General features: G+C 35.8%; 1 protein-coding gene across 8 annotated transcripts in view; it reads left to right on the top strand.

Annotated features, from left to right (window-relative positions):
• SNCA (synuclein alpha) overlaps positions 1 to 6,263 on the top strand; it is a 124,913-nt gene extending 118,650 nt beyond the window's left edge. For all 8 annotated transcript variants that reach the window (XM_053607258.1, XM_053607496.1, XM_053607338.1 and 5 more), the window contains exons 5-6: positions 2,690 to 2,773; positions 5,679 to 6,263. In XM_053607258.1, the coding sequence (XP_053463233.1) occupies positions 2,690 to 2,773; positions 5,679 to 5,711 (117 nt within the window). In that variant the 3' untranslated portion in view covers positions 5,712 to 6,263. The remainder of the gene's footprint in view (positions 1 to 2,689; positions 2,774 to 5,678) is intronic.
• Positions 6,264 to 17,745: the final 11,482 nt, after the last annotated feature.

Here is a 17,745-nt window from a genome sequence, read left to right as displayed (position 1 = left end):
TGATAGAATATATGTCCGTGAATAAACTTATGGACAGAGGTCCATGATTACTTCTTTATTGATGGGTTTTAGAAATCAAGTTTTAAGACTTTTTCTTTTACCTGAAATATACTCTGGTTATAAAGGAATAGGTATACTCAGGGATACAATGGAATGTACTATTTCTCAATCAGGGAAATCTATAGATAATTCATTTAAAGAAAACAATTTAAACGCCAAAACTCTTTTAGGTAAGCTCAGGAGAGTAGTTATGAACAAAGACTCTAAAGTCCCCTCTGCCCATGTGATTGTGCAAAGTACTAAACCTCTCTGAGACCAAGTTTCCTTAAAAAGATGTGGCAAAGATGTGATAGCTCATGTGGCTATCTCATAAGTCTGTGAGACAGACTGCTTCGTAGGAGTTCCGTGAGCTATTTCCACTTCATGTATGTAATGCAGTTACTTGAAATCTTTACAGTTGATGATTAATTTATTTTTAAAATTAATGTATTTTCATTTTGTTGCAATCAATAATCTCATTCTCCAGAATACGACATTAAAAATCAGTGCTCAGACTTGTGAAAGCACAATAAAATTATTACTTGAGTAAGTAAAAATTTCTGAAAATACAGGTCTGTTCTTGAGATCTCCAATAATTATTGAACATGTTAGGATATTTGACGGTTCACCCTTCTTATTTCAATTTCAATCATTTATTTAATATCTCTTTTAATATTATACTAGCTTTTCCTCTATGGTCCAACAATTAAGCCAATTTTACAATCTGTATATATAGAGAATGCCATTTTAAAAAATTATGTAAATGCATGCTTAGCAAGGCATGTATTTTTTTTTAAATAAGCAGCCATTATATATTTACTGCTTGAGTGAGCCAATATTTATACTTAATAGGGATGGATTTCAGTTGACAACAATACCTAGTCAATCTAGCCGAGGAATTTAAAAGCAACACTTAATGTTACTTGGCTGAACCTTGAAGGACACACACAGATATACCCAAATAGACATGCATGCATGTAACCAGTAACAGTCATTAGTCTTAGTTATAGAGTGACAATTCAATTGTGAAAATCAAACAACAGATAAGGCAGGGCTGCCTAAAAACCTTGTAACAAATTACATTAAAAATTTAAATCTTCACATGTCAATTTCACAATTCATGGATGTGTTTTCCTCAGAACTGGTTATCATTAATAGTTATCCAAATCTTAATGAGAGGGGTAATGATGTCATTTGCTCCTCCCAGTTATAAAGAAGGTATTGCTTCCCCATTTTAGCATTACGGGTGGTTTAGGCTTACAGAAAGCATAAGAAACTTGTCAACATTGTGAAACAGAGAAGCTAGAATCTGAGCTGGAGTCTGTGACTCTACGGACCTAGTGCCTAGACACCACACAGCAGACTAGAATCTGAGCCGGAGTCTGTGACACTATGGACCTAGTGCCTAGGCACCACACAGCAGAGCTTGATTCCTTGACCAGTACCGTTAATGGAACGCTGTGAAAACAGAGCCTTTACTTCACATTTAGAAGTGAAGTAGTTCGGGGATGGTTTATATTTAATTTAACTTACAAATGACTTGGATTTCTTTGGTTTATGAAAGGGCCCTGGGCAGGGCGATCTATGGTTCTCTGCCTGGCTACCAGAAACGCAATGTTAATTTTGACCTTTTCTCAAGGTCAGCTATTTCCTTGTCCCTCTGCCTGTTAGTCATTTCCATGAGGAGGACATGGGGTGGCTTTGCTCCCATCACACTGCCCAACATCAGCCACATCGGCCGATTGAGTTGATTCCTTGACTGAGACCGAGGAATTGCCTCTCTGCACTTTCAATTTTCAGTGAACTATAGCTTTTCAAAGTTGCTTTGCAATGCAGTGCAATGCAACAAAAGTATTTAATTAAGAATACCACTGAAGCTATGGCCGTTTCAGGCTGAGTTTCATTGTACCTTATTTCTAAGAAGCGATACCTGGAAAAACTTTCCGAATGTGTATTTGATTTTCTTTCGCCTATCTGTATAGTCTCCATCTTCCAATTTTAAACAAGAATTTGTTTCTTTGTTGTCATTTAAAAACAATTTAAAATATGTGTGCTTTAACATTATAAATGGTCACATAAGTCAAAAATTTAGAAAAAAGTAAAAGTAACGCACATAACTACCCAAGAAAATAATTTTCCTATTTGTTGCGTTTTCTTCCATTACTTTTACCTTTGCGTCTGAATTCTACGTAAATCGTGTCCACAATAGCTGCAACGCTTTATATCCTGCTAAACATCATGCCATAAACAAGTTCTTATATCGTCACATGATTCTCGGGTAATACCTGTCTTCATCATAATCTAGAGTACTTGAATGATAATCTTTTAAACTTTTTATCATCTATTGAACATTTCATTAGCTTTTTACGCTGTCACTGATCTTGTGAAAAAGGCCTCGGACTATAACTGTGAATTATTCTCTAATTACTGAATTACTTGGGCAGAAACTCGGTACATTTTTAGGATAAGTGTTGCCCCCGTGTTTTCCCAAGGGCGCTGTGTAGAAGACCAGCAATAATGTTGTTACGCCATTTTTACAATATTCCTATCTGTACTTAGATAATATTTTTCTAAAACAGGTTTGTGATTTTAAAAAATGCAAAATGGTACCTCATCATGGTCTTTCTGTGCTTCCCACTTTCAACATTAGAATGAAGAAGGTGCCCCACAGGAAGGAATCCTGGAGGATATGCCCGTGGATCCCGACAGTGAGGCTTATGAAATGCCTTCTGAGGTGAGAGCTCACGTACATAAATCTCCAAGAACAAAGTTTAGGAATTCAGGCTGGGTCTTTCTAATACTCAGCACCAAAAGTCTGTCCCTGTCAGATTTCCCTTACCTCAGTCCTCACTGGGCATCGTTTGTTTTCCACATGCACGACTTGGCCAAATCCAGGATGTGTATTGTGTGGACAGCTTGCATGCTAAAAATGGGTTTTGAATTTGTAAAGGATTTCAAAAACAAAGAAAGAAGAGGATAGTGATGATGGTGGTTGTCAGAGACCATCTGTGGTCCACATAGCTTAAAATACTCACTATTTGACCCTTTATATAAAAATTTATAGACTCCTGTGGTAGAGAACTATTTTACTAGAAACCTTACTTTATTTCTTTTTATTTTTTTATTTTTTTGCAGTTTTTGGCCGGGGCTGGGTTTGAACCTGCCACCTCTGGCATATGAGGCCAGTGCCCTACTCCTTTGAGCCACAGGTGCCACCCTAGAAACCTTACTGTCTGAAATAAAGTCCCAAATGGAAAGTTAGAGAAATGAACTGAATGCCAAAGGAAGATAATTAGGCTTTGCCATAACTGTCCAGTGAGGTGACTGCGTAGCAAAATAAAGATAGCTGCAAAAGTTGCAGAGTAGAAAGATAAATGCGTGATTGGCAACAAATGGTGTATTTCAATCTAGCATTTTAAGCAGCATAATTTGTTTCTTAATTTTACTTTATTCAAAAATAAAATCACTTTTGATTAAAAATATATAAAAAGTGAAACTAGAAAATACTTTTAGGTGAAAAACTAACTCACCAAAAAATGGTAAATTTGACTAGATTTAGAACCCATTAAAGAGATTAAATTAGTAATCACAAACCTACCCACAAAGAAAATCTCATGCCCAGATGGCTTCACTGGTAAAGTTTATCAGGCATTTAAAGAAGAATTAATGCCAATTTATTATAATGAATTAATACCAATTAGTTCTTCTTATGAAAATTTAAAAAGGAGGGAGCATTTTCCAAATTATTTTATGAGATCAATATTACCCTGATATAAAAACCAGACAAAAATATCGCATAAAAATGTATAATTGCTTCATTAAAAATTGAGTTCAAGTGTGTATACTACATATTACTCTTTATGGCATTGCTAAAGGCATATTTTAATAATATCCTATTTATAGAAACTGAGATAGAATTATTCATTTGCCTAATAAGATTTTACTTATATTGTTCGGTCATCTTTTTATGCAAGGCGCAGCGCTGAGCACAGTAGAAAATGCAAAAAAGAGTAATTGACAGCACCAGTGCACAAGGAGTTTGTACTTAGTAGGTTTGATGGAACGAAAATAGAAGTTTGTTTCTTCATTTACTCATTATGATTCCTTTAATAAACATTATTGACTGTCTTCTATACACCAGGCATATAGGAACAACAGCATACAAGATATACTAAAAAGCATAAGATTTTAAAGGATCTGTTTAGGTCAATTGGAAGTTTTATTGAGGAAGTGGTATTGATCTGGGTGGGAGAGTGCTGGAAATAAGGGAAACCAAAATGAATGGAGGACATTCCAGCACAAGGAAATACGATATACAAAGACGCATGTGTGTGAGAATGTAGTAGGTGTGTCTGAGGAATGAAGAAAATCGTGAGAGATTAAGATTGTAGAGATGGCTCAAAGCCAAACTGGAGAGTACTGGGACAACCTTTCCATTTAAGTTTGTACTTTATTAAGAAAGCAACTTGTATTATTGAAGGTATGTTTTTTTTATTTTTAAGCAGACTCCTGGTATTATTTATTAGACTTATTCATTAGGAAGTCACCTGGCCAGGAATGAGTTATTTATATACCTTCAAAATTATCTTCATGGAAAATACTAGTTAACTGCAAAATCAAAAGAACAACCTCACCATAGAGAAAACTGGCAGATACTCTGTTAGTCATCAAAGTAACAGGAGAAATGAAATCCCACACCACCTGATAGGATGCAACAGAAAGTTCAGAGGGAAGAACCCTCAGAGAAACTGAAAGAGGAACATTTAACAAAATGATTGGCTTGTGATAGTTAGAAGTGCCAATGTTGTGATAGTCAAAGAAAGACTAAGGAACTGTTCCAGATGGAAAGAGACTTGAAATTTGATTAAATGTAGTGCCTGATGCTGCACTGGGAATTTGGCCATCAAGGACCTTATGGGGCAACAGGAAAAACTTGAATGGGGCGGTATCAACATTAACTTCCTGGTGTTAATGATTGTGCTGTGATGATGTCAGAAAATATGTTGATATGATTATAGAAAATACACACTTTATTTTAGTTTTTTTTTTTTTTGGTCATTGTTTTCAGATTCAGGGTCTTGCTCTGTTGCCCAGGCCCAATCCGGCCCCTTTAGTAAATCATTAATACTTTTATTATGAATGATATTAGATATTGAGGGGGCTTGAGGTTTGGAATAAACATTAAAATTAAAGCCATTAAGCTTGGTGCCGTGTTCAGTAGGTAGGGTACTGGCCACATGTCCCGGGGCTGGTGGGTTTGAACCCAGCCAGGGCCTGCTAAACAACAATGACAACAATAACAAAAAAATAGCCTGGGGCAACTGAGTAAGACCCTGTCTCAAAAAAAGAAAAAACACATCAAACAAGCCAAACAAGGTGCCCACCCATGTCCTATCTCATTTGCCATAACTCCTGGTGACGAACCACCTGCACTGATCCTGTGTCCTATTTGATTTTTCTTTCTTTTTTTTTTTTTTTTTATTAAATCATAGCTGTGTAGATTAATGCAATCATGGGGTACAATGTGCTGGTTTTATATACAAATTGAACTGCTTTCATCAAACTGGTTAACATAGCCTTCACGGCATTTTCTTAGTTATTGTGTTAAGACATATCCTGTTTGATTTTCCTAACATTAGGGAGGGTATCAGGACTACGAACCTGAAGCCTAAGGCCAGTCTTTGCTCCAGTTTCCTGAGATCTGCTGACAGATGTTCCATCCTGTAAAAGTGCTCAGTTCCAGTGTGCCCAGTCCTGACATTTTCTCAAAGTTTTTACAGTGTCTTTTGAAGTCTTCCATCAGCAGTGATTGAAGTGCTCGCACCTGCCCCCGCCAGCGTTCCGGTGCTCCCCTCTCACTGACGTGAACATATGGTAGCAGGGTCCTTGTGTGCTCTGGATATTGTGGCTTCAAATCTAAAATATTAAAACCAATTAAAAACACCTAAGTGACTACCACTTATTTCTAAATCTTCACTATTTTTTGTTGCTGTTGTTGAGAGATTGTGATTTATTATCATATAAGATTTTTAGGTATCTTTTACTGATTCTGTCCGAGAATTATAATGTATTGTGAAATTCGTTTACATATATAGCATTTAAAAAGAGCATGAAACTATGCACCTATAAATATTAACAATGAAGTTTTACAGCTTTGTGGTGTGTTTTATTAACTTGTGTTTGTATATAAATGGTGAAAATTCAAAATAAAATGTTATCTCATTACAAAAGTATTTTCTTTTTTATGCCATCTCATTTTAATGTTAATATTGTGCTTATAAACAATACGAAATGAAAACTGATGTGATGAATGTAAGTATCGGGTTCTTAATAGACATTTACAAAGGAGGAGGAGCTTGAGAGGAGTTAGAAGGGATGGTCTATTAACCATGGTCTCTGTGAATTCCCTGAAGCAACATTGTCCAACGTGTGTCTTGAAATGCACCTGTGCCTTCAGATGCTATACTGAAAAAGTGGGTACTACGGAGTAAGTAGTGTAAAAAATGATTTTGACTACACTTCCTTTAGATATTCATCAGACACATTAGCACATAAACGGCTCTGAGAGATCCTGGTGAACTTTTTTTTTAATTCATCATTTCCACCCCCCCCCATTTTTTTTGTAAATAATCAAATACTCTTTCCCCCCACACACACCCCACACCCCCGCCCAGGACACACCTTAAAACATCTCTGGGAAATACTGGAGAATCACCTTAAGGAAGGTTCCCTGGATTCACAGAAATCTCATGGACTTTAAAAAATTTTTCTAAATATATAAATTCTAGGATATTTCTTAAAAAAATACTTCTTCTTTTTTAGGGAAAATCCCTAGCTCCCCATGGATGCTGCCAAATAAACCTAACTATGAAAAATTTATATAAATTCACTTAAAAATTATTCAGTTAGTACTTTCTAATTATTCAAGAAAAAATGGCATAGTAACTTTAAAAAGTCAATAATAGAAAGTATAATTCAAAGAAAGAACATTGTGGGGTGCTAGCAATTTATATAAAAGAGTGACTACTGTGATAAGTGGATGGGCACCATAGAAACTTCCTTTTTGCCTAATTTGAAAGAGACTACTACCAGGTGCTGAGCTGCCTGTGTCATCTCACACTACCGAGCAGCGGTGAGTCTCTTGTTTGTCACATTTAAGCGAGTAAAGGATTTGTTTTTGAACAGTATCTAGGGTGGACATAAAGCTCGTGTGCAATTTTAAATTGTGCACTATTTTAACTTGCACGTGCACTTTATACCTACCCTGTATTTCCAGGTAGGTTAGAAAATGTAGTTAAAGTATATTTTCAATCTACCTAAAGCATCATATTTTAAAAAGATAAAAAAGTATTGGTATTGAAATTAAAAAGAGTACAGAATCAGACTAGACATCAGTGTCTGAGAACACCTGGAGATTAGAAAAGTTGTGACCATGAGCCTAAGGATTCTACTCTGAAGTCTTTCTTCCCTTAACACTTATCTGGAAGTTATTTATGAGCACTGAATTGCTTGTCTATCATAATAGTTTATTTTGTACCAAACACTTAGACAAAGAGTTCTGTGAGTCACACAAGCCTTTTTCAGGAAGCTTGTTTCACATTCACTCCTGAGACAGTCACCTGGCAAGTGGCCTGAGGATTAATCGGGTCATCAGTTATTTTGCAGATATACCTTCCCCCAAGTCTGATTTATTTCATCCTCAGATGACTCCATAGGGGCCTTTATCTCAAAAGTTCGCAGAAGGCTTTGGCAGACCATGGGCAGCAGAACAACCCAATGCGTGGTTTGGCTCTAAACAGTTGGATCTTTTTCAGTATCTCTCCACCAACGTGAGATGAAAATATGTTTCCTCATCTTTCTGGCTCATCCAGTAAGTAGCTCTTTGAGATGCCATAAAAAAATACATATATTTGATTTCTTCCCCCAGTTCCTGGCGAAGAGCTTCTAAAACCCTTCTAATTTCCCTAGCAATCGGGGTGGTAGGGCCATTTTGGGTTCTAATATTTGGTCGTTGACCCTGTTTTCCGACACAGCTCCTAAATCCCTGGGAATTTCCTGTGTGGTAGGAGCATCTTCTGTCCCAATGAGGTGAGTCTTAGTGGGTTCCTGGGTGGACCCTGGTCAACAGAAAGGTCACGCCTGGATAAGAAGTTTAGAACATTCGACCCCACCTCCGTCTTCTACAGAAGGGAGAGGAGTTGGAGATTGAGTTAATAGTTGATCGTGCGTACATGAGGAAGCCTCCATAAATATCTTCAAAAGACAGAGTTCAGAGTACCAGGTAGGGGCCGGGAGGGATGTATGTTAAGAGAGGGCTCCTCACTCACCCTTCCAGCTTGCCCTGTGCCTCTCTTCCATCCGTTGTTCCTAACTTGTGTCCTTATAAAAACCTGGTAGTCAGTAAGCAATGTTTTTTCCTCAGTTCCATGAGCCACTGTAGTGAATTACCAAGCCTGAGGTGAGCACCTTGGACTGAGAGCCAAATCAGACAAAAATTGTGGGTCATCTGAGGACCCATCACCTGTGATTCAGCTCTTAAGTGGGGAGCAGTCTTGTGGGACTGTGCCCTTAACGTATAGGTCTATGCTACCGCCAGGTCGATAGTGTCAGATTTGAAGTACAGGATACCTGGTTGGTATACACAGGGACTGTAGAATTGCGTGGTGTAGGAAAAAGAAGTGTACACATCTGGATCAGCAGTAAAGTGTTCTGGAAACACTGAGTGATGTGGATGAGAGTATAAAAGGAAAACCACTTTATCTTTTATTTTCACACATACGTGTAAAAACTCATACATTTCAGAGACAACCATTAATTCTCAGAGTTAGTGTTGTCTAATCCATACTGAGGGAGAAAAACATATTTTTCTCTTTTTTTTTTTGTTTAAAGCATAACAAATTTAATCAAAGTTTTTTCTTTTACTTATACATGTGTTTATTGGGTTTCTACTTTTTGCCTTCACAAAATTAAAAAGGGTTAAAATTTAATAACAGTAACAATGCTTAAGATAAGGACTAGAAACAAAAACCTTGTAAAGAATGAACAAAGATAAATAGATTCAGAAAGGAAATCAGATGATGGCTGCAACGAAATATTGAGCAATAATAATGCAAAAAAAGTAACATTCACATTGTCAAATAAGATTATGTCTGTTATAGAATGCTTTGACTCAGGTTCAGTATGGAGTCATCAGTTAACTTCTTCTTATTATTTTTTTCCAAAGTCTCAAAAAATAGACAACTAATATTTATAAATAAAAATAAAAGATAATTTCAAAAAACAGACCATGTCAAATCTTATAGACAATAGAAAACGCAGAAATACTTCAAAATCATTCTACTTCGTCTGGATACAGATATTTCTCTCTGAAATCTTATAGACAATAGAAAAAGAAGAAATACTTCAAAATCATTCCACTTCCTCTGGATACACCTGATATTAAAATTGGAAAAAAATATATTATTATAAAGGGGAAATTACAAATACATTTCACTAATAAATGAGGATGCAATATCCTAAATGACATATCAACAAGTTCAATTAAAAATTAATGTGTAAGTAATATACTTTGGTCAAAATTAAATCCAATTTATGTGAGAATTAGTCACTATTTTCTTTTCTTTTTTTTCTTTTCCTTTCCCTCAGCCCTTCCCTCCTTCTCCGTCTCCTCTTCCCTTCCCCCATGCCAATGGTGGGGCATGGGGGAAAAACATATTTTTCTACCTGCAAACCTTACAGACTGCCTCTGTCCACCATACTAATGACATGGTTTTTATCTGGGATGAGTTCATCATACTTTTTTCTTTCTGTCTTGGGCAAGTTATCTCTGTCCATGAAATTAGATATACTTTTTAAAAAGTATTATGTGTCAGACATAGATACAAGTAGCCATAAAATTCCACATAAACTTTATGGCCATCCTGTATAAGTGATTTATCAATATCAAGTCATTTAATTCTCAAAAAAACTCGAAAAGGTTCCATTATTATTTGAATTTTATACATGAGCAAACTGAGGTGCCCATAGGCTAAGTCAATTAAAAACAGCCGTTACTTAGCAGAGCAAGGAGTCTGTGCCCTTGGCCCATGGGCTCTCAGTGTCTAAAGATATGCAGCCATGTAAAGAACCTTCTATTAGTCTAAAGAATGAGTTGGAAGACCTACTTTCTAAGTATAATTATTAATTTATTTCTGTTTTTCTTTAGGTGTCTTTGTCTGATGTAAGTTATAGTTACGTATATGGAGATATATTTCTAATTCTAGGGAAAAATAGCATCTGATATCTGATATTTTCTTGTAACTAAACTATGCTTAGAAAATACAAAATGTTGACATAACAATAATAACAACAGTCTACAGGAAGGCTTAGTTTTCCCCCCTGAATCACGAGAACTTGGCTACTGCCAAATAAAGAAAAATATAAGTGAAGGTATAACTAGAATTTTCGGTGATATTTATTTAATAACTTGTTGACTGAATTTATAAACAATTTAACAGGAAAGGGCATGAATTAAGAATCTGTATGCATAAACAATATTAGCACCTTAATATTATAAAATAAGCTTTGGTTTTCTAGATATATTTTTGGTACAGTAATTATATATTTTATTTCTTAAGTAAGCATATAATTAAGGAACTCAAAATGCAATAGAACAGATATAACACTAAAGCTATTTCTATACCTCTTGATTTGTGTTATAATGTTTCTAGTATACCTAAGATTTTCTTTAATGCTTTTACTACTAGTAGAGTATCCTTAATTCTTTTAAATCCTATATTTTAAGCAATTAAATACATTCCTTCTAAAAGCTTTTGAGTTTTTAGTAAGTTTTGCTGATCTAATTTGGTTCTAAAATCAGCTGAGACCGCAAAGGGCATTTCAGAATACTGACTCTTCAACTATGGGTTAAGGCGCTGGGATGGCTTCTCTTATGAACCTTATGAAAACGGTATCCTTAGATTCCCTCAAAGGTCAGTGACCGAAAATACCCTCTGTTTCTATGGCAACACAGCAAGATACAGTACCTTGGAAAAGTTTTGCATGTTAATTAGTATCCTCTAGAGTTTCCTAACTGCCTTTTGCAGGTAAACTAAATACCAAGTTACCTTTTATCTTGCAGTGAGAGAAAAGCTAACCCCTGTCTGTAAATGTCAAAGCTAAGCTGGGCTCCAGGAAAGTCAGTGGAATCTAAACAAATACAGTAGCAAGTCTACATATTTATCTTAGAAAAGAATTCAGTAATTTTTTACCTATAATAGTCAGTGGTGCTTGCATAATGAGGCTGGCAGGAGGAGGAGTGAAGATCTGGAGTCTCAAACTAGACTGTAACTTTGACTGCCAGTCATGACACTTACTGCCTGCATCACTTTGAGCCCATTAATCTCTCGGTGCCTCTGTCTCCTTGTTGGTAAAAGTGTGGATGGTTATAATAGTTTGCCATAGTCTTGCTGCACGGATTAAATGGGTCAATATCGGTAGAGTTGCATAGGTGGGTAGTGATCAATGAGTCGAAGATGCTGCTAGTAAGGACAGTCCCAGTATACTGAATTTTTAAAGGAAATAAGAAATAGCGATGCTTTAAAATGTTCAGATAGATTCATTTATATCTTCTCCCAACACAGAACAGTAATCGAGATAAAGATGTTGGTACAGACACTTTGGATACATGAGGCAGGCACAGGCTATTTACTAACAGCATGGGAGTATTTTAACAGTTTCAATATTGCTATAGTCGTGTGTATGCAGTAGACTATCATCAGTACTAAAAAACATCTAGAAAAAAAGCATAACTCACTAAAAGAAGAATATGCACCAGATCCATGTACATTGTGTTTACAGAACTTGTCCATCTTTAGACTCAGCTCTACTGACCATGTCATTCATCTATCTTGTCATCCAAGTAAGGTTATCTATACACACACACACACACACACACACACACAAAAGAATGAGACCTATAGGTAAAGCTCACTGATCTAAAACAGATTATTAACTGCAAGGAAAAAAAATCAGCCACTTGAATTTCCATTGATGACTAAAATCCAATTCATTTCCCATTATCTCCCCCGATACCCCTTTCAAATTATTGACTATCTTTTTGACCTAAAGGGAGATAATATTTATCTGACAACTTCTACATTATGCTAGAAACAACAAAGATACAAGTAATTGCATTTCCAGGGGAAGTATTGTTTGTTTGTTCCTGATGTCTCCTGTGAGTCCTTGGGAATCAAGATCAGCAAAGATCAATGAGTTGGTGAAAGCCTTGCTGTGGTCGCACTGTCTGCTTTAGAGTGGAAGGTCAATCAGTAGGACAATGCACACTTGCCCTTTTACTCTTTAGACACTTTGTCACAGCCCAGTATAGAGTAGTAGAAAATGATTATTCAATAATATATTTCCTAATGAAAATTTACTCTGTGAGAACAAAGACTAACTACAGACAGAGGCATGTCTCCCAAGGCTGGGGAAGGCCTCATCCGGATCTCTATGGAAATGTTCAGGGCACGTCTTGAGAGGCAAACATTTGTAATTCTGCAGGATTGACTGCTGCTGCTGAAGATGGAGTCCCACATTGAATGACGTGAAATCTGGCAGGTCTGGCAGCCTTCCCTGGCGGTCAGCCTTGGGCCTCTTAGTGTCTTGTGCCCCGCTTCCAGCTAGGCCGTCATCTGAGAATGAGGAGCAAAGGGTGAGGCCTGAGACGAGGACTTCTGCAATTTTCTTAGTGTCATCTAAACCAAAAGTGGACACATAATCTAAAGGAAGTGTACATTATAGATTCTGAATAATTAATTCTGACCGCTTCTCATCACAGCAATGTTTGGAGGTAAAACACAGGTGGATATTTGGTGTCATTATGAAAAGGAGTCGAATACAATCGAACTTATTCTCGAGAACAGCTCCATAAATCCGTATTTTCTTTTCTTGGTGGCTGTTGCTGCACTGCCCATGGTAAGAACATTCAAATGCTACAACACTGCCAGTTTTTCCCAATCAGACCTAATTTGACACCCCTAGATGTAGCTTTTAGTCATTTTCATGCCAACAATTCCTGGATGTGAGAAGCTGCCTGCTCAAAGTAATTCTGTCTGGAATAACAAGGATTTCCACATAATACGTCCCCTTATACATTAAGACTCATATTGACAGCTTATAATGGACTTGAATTCCTCAAGTGGTTTCTTTCCCGACAAACCTCCCCTCCCTGTTCCCCCTACACATACACATCACCAGTTAAGGACAGACCTCTCTGTAATCTTCTGTGTATTTAATCATGTAGGATGCTTAACGTAAAAATGTTGATTGTTAATCTTTAACTTTATGTATAATATTTCTGCCACAAATACTAAGACCAGTGAATTCCATTAAAAAATATGACAATATTCCAGAATAGGTATCTAGAAAGAGCATAAAATATTAACACTGAAACACAACAGATGTAATAACGCTCTCAAATGTTAGTAGTTCTCCTATATAACAGGTCAGGATTCACTACTTTCTGCTCTTTTGAGCCACTGTATCACTCTTCTCCCTGCACCTTCCTTATTGCTATGCAAAAAGAATCTTTTGTATTTTTTAAGTAATATAAGCAAAGTATAATAAAAAGTTCCATGTAAAGGTATAAGAAAGCAAATATAAAATTCCATGTTTAAATATTCAGCACACACACAAAAAAGAATTTAATACTTAGGTTAGGAACCACCTATATACCCAGGCAAGTATAAATTCATCAAGTTCCTTACTGGACACATTTTGGGGCTCTTTCAGTACAGTGCCTGGTAGAATCTTACTCAGAATAAATATGTGAATGAATCAAACACCATTAGATGTCATTCGTAAGCCTAAAATTTCTCATACTATATATATTAACATCAGGATGGAAAGAGACCCATTTGTGTATTGACTAAATTTAAAAATGGCTAAAACTTATTCTATCATTCAGGTGTCCAATTTATATTTTAAAAAGTATAGGATACATGAACTTTCAAGTGCTTACCATCAACTAAAATGACATTCATTTTAGACATTTACTTTAGAAATGCTATTTCTGTTCTTTAAACCATGATTAAGTTGTTCTGATCCTTTAACTAGAGAAACTTGAGGTCACCAAAAAACAAACAAACAAAAAGAGTGGGTGCTAATCTTTAGGAAGGAGAAAAGCTCAGTCATATCAGGACACCATCAGCTTAAAAGAAAATAGTGCTTTTTTAGGGACTATGTTTGACATTTTCCACATATTTCAAGAAGGTCTTACTGATCTAAAAGCGTAGCAGATGGAGAAGCAGCAGGTGTGAACTCAGCAACTATAGAAGAGATAAGATTCCAAAGTAGGCCGACCTCCTAAGGTCTTTCACATTCAAGGTTAAGGAATGGATTTACTTTAAAAAAGACAAAATTGTGTGTGTGTGTGTGAGTGTGTGCGTGTAAAATGCATTAAAACCCATGAATTGTTTTACGTGGCATGCCACAAATCTAGATCCTAAGACAGGGACAGCAGCAAAAATGACAGAGAATAGAGTTCCACCCAAAGTAAACAGAAGACATCTACTTCCACCACTGTGCAAACTAACTCAATAGTTGTTATGCTTTAAAACATCAGGAATATGCTTCTCTAAAGGCACATATCTACAGAGGGTCCCAGAAAATGTATACATATTTTACAAAGGAAAAAAAAATCTGTATTAAATTTGTAATACTCCAGTCAAGTTTGACTTCTGCAATTATAAGAGGTTCTCAACGTGACTTGTATTCTTTTGGTGACTATTCTAAAAAAAAGAAAAGAAAACTTTACAAAAGCCTTGAGTAATAACATTTTCGGGAAAAAGTAATCAAAGTAAATATGTTTGAAATAAAGTTTAAATTTTTATTACCAAGGCAGGAATACCTTCCCATATATTATCTTGAAGAGATTTTGGGAATCTCCAAAAAGCCTTTTGATTTGGTAAGAAGTACACAGACATAGATGTGTAAATTACATTGCAAAGCAAGCTTTTTATGTGTTTATACAATCCCAACTTATATAGAGAAAAGGAGAAAGTAATAGAAAATCTAAAAGTACTTCATCCTGACATGTATTTGAAATGGACGACCCACGAACTAAATGCATTCTGTGTTTCTTACTTTTGGTGACAAGAGAGCACTAATAAATACTCTACGGATTTCTGAACTGACTCTATATTATTGTTTTCAAGATCGGTAACATAAGCAGAGTAAGGAAATTCTAATGTATCTTGGAATTTTACCCACTAAAGAAGTGCATCTGCGGATTTCATATTCTAAATACTGTATTTCAGAAAACATCCTAGGGTGGATAAAAAAATCTCTTGGCTTCTTTGTTCTTGGTTCTTTGATGTCTGTATTTTTCCCCTTGCAGGTTGTTTCAAAAAGACCAAGACAAAGTGTAAGGCACATTTACATTTAGGAAAGGATTGTAGTAAAACTTAGCAAACCTTGAGTTATCAACAGCTAAATATGCCTTACCATAGAAGTACCAAAAAGGAAACTTGCTTTGTAAGTAAACCAAGAGGTTCAAAGTTTCCTTGAAATAGTATCCATGGTGGATTTTAAATGTCACCCTTAAATAATATGCAAATTTTTATATAAAATTTAATGTCCATATGTCTACATAACTTATTCTGGCTAAAAACATTTCTATTCTTCACCCACTTCTAAAATGGATGTGAACTCGAATAGATTGGGAATTAAAAAAAGAATAATATTGTGTAATTACTACATGCATCTCAGAATCATTGAATAAACCTTATCTTCACAAAATGTGTTGCATAAAACACAAGTGCCCAGGAGCTAGGCAGATAGAAAATAATTTGATGAACAAATTAAACTTCTACACTGCGATACTCTTCAGGGTCATTAACATTTGAATGAGCATTAGGCATCCACAACAGTGTGATAATCACACAGTGTTTCAGAAAGTCCCCTACCGAGGAAATGTCCTTAACTAGGGTCCATGGCCTAAATGGGATATTCCATGGAAAGCATTTCAAGAAATGCTGATCTAAGACTCCACTTCATGGCCAAATACTGAATGAGAATCAAGTGAGGATTTTATAATTAAATTCAAATTAACCAAGTTTTAGTGAATAAAATAGTAACTGTGGCTTTGACACCATGCTGTCTCCAATGCCCCCATAATTTTGCACAACTGGGAAGATTGATAGGTGAGTCCTGATTGGATGAGTACTTCTTCACATGCTCTTTAATCATCAAGGCAAATTACTTTTAAAAACCAGCAGGTGACTTTGTTGTCCCAGGGATCCTTACTATTTCTTCCCTAGCTACTATACTGGAAAAGAGGTAGGAACAGGAAAAGAGAGGAAAACAGAAAATGTTTTATCTAGAAACTCCAGGAATTATAGAGTCATTGCTAAAATTGTATAAAATGTGATGCATATAGCCAAGAGCTAGCTATATTTTATCTTCTGGTTTACCAGTGTCTGAAGTGGAATCCTGTGTAAACTTACGTCAAAATAAATGAAACTCAAAAAGAAAGAGATGATTAGTGGAGAATCAAACACACTGTTGTGAATTAAACTCGATAAGGGAATCTCTGTTGTCATAAGACTGAAACATTCTATGCAACTGCTTCTAGTGTGATAAAAACCTGTAGAATGATGCTCTTTATCAATGAGTAGGAAGCACATTTTATTTCTACTAAAATCACGGCTGTAACTTAAAGAAAAAATATAAGATTGCAGGCCATTCCTTTTCCTTCCTTTCTACTTAACCAGCTATTCAATTATATCCACTGACCCATTTAAGCTGACAACTGACATTTTTCTTTTATTCGCTCTGTTCCACTAATGTTCTCCCAGCCACTGTGTTCTCACCCGGCATCCCCACCTGGCCTTGGCCTGCATCTGTTCTTCATTAGCCTCCCATGGGGGTGAGTTTTCATTCAGCAAATATTCATGGAGTATGTTTGATGGAGCATGACACTAAATATATGCATTTGGCAAGACTTGTTCCCAGAACCAAGGACACTGACATTCTCACGAAAGAGCAAAAGACAAAAATAGCTGCTTCTTTATCGAAAAATAAGATGAATTTTTCAATGTGTTTTTTCTTTGTAGTAATGAGATGTAAAATCACTACCTTGACTCTTCACTTATAAAATGCTATTGTGATATGACTTAGGGTTGCCATTACTCCTAATTTGTAAAAGGGCAAGAAGAGTACATTTAAGATAGAATTATGAAGAGCTTTAGGGAATTTACATTGCTAAAAAGCTCCGTTTTGATGTGTAACAATATTTAAAATGCTGAGCTGATCTTTATTATACTGTGCTTTTAGCAACTATCTTTTCTACTGCTGGCAGTAGAGCAGAGAGCATCCAGTGCATAGAGTACTGGATTATCAAAATTTAATTTGGTATACTAGACAGCTGGAATGAGCTTTCTAAGAATATAGCTGTCTAAAATATAGTACCTGAATTTATTTAAATTCATTGTATTTTGACAGAATACCTTCTGTATATTTAGATTAAGGGCATATTGTGCCAGCAGTATCATTTCAGTGAACTGTAATATCACATGTGGATTTTTTTGGTATGGATATACTTGAAATTTTGTTTCATTATGGTTAATGCAAACATTTTAATCTGAGTGCAAATTTTCAAAGAAAAATATTTGTTCTACATTTGTTAGGCAGGAGAAATGTACATTGTATGTACAATGCAAGAACAAA

This window comes from Nycticebus coucang, chromosome 1 (assembly GCF_027406575.1).
Source record: "Nycticebus coucang isolate mNycCou1 chromosome 1, mNycCou1.pri, whole genome shotgun sequence".
Lineage (NCBI taxonomy): Eukaryota > Metazoa > Chordata > Mammalia > Primates > Lorisidae > Nycticebus > Nycticebus coucang.
Note: the sequence above shows the minus strand (reverse complement) of the source record. Positions and strands in the feature narration are given on the sequence as shown.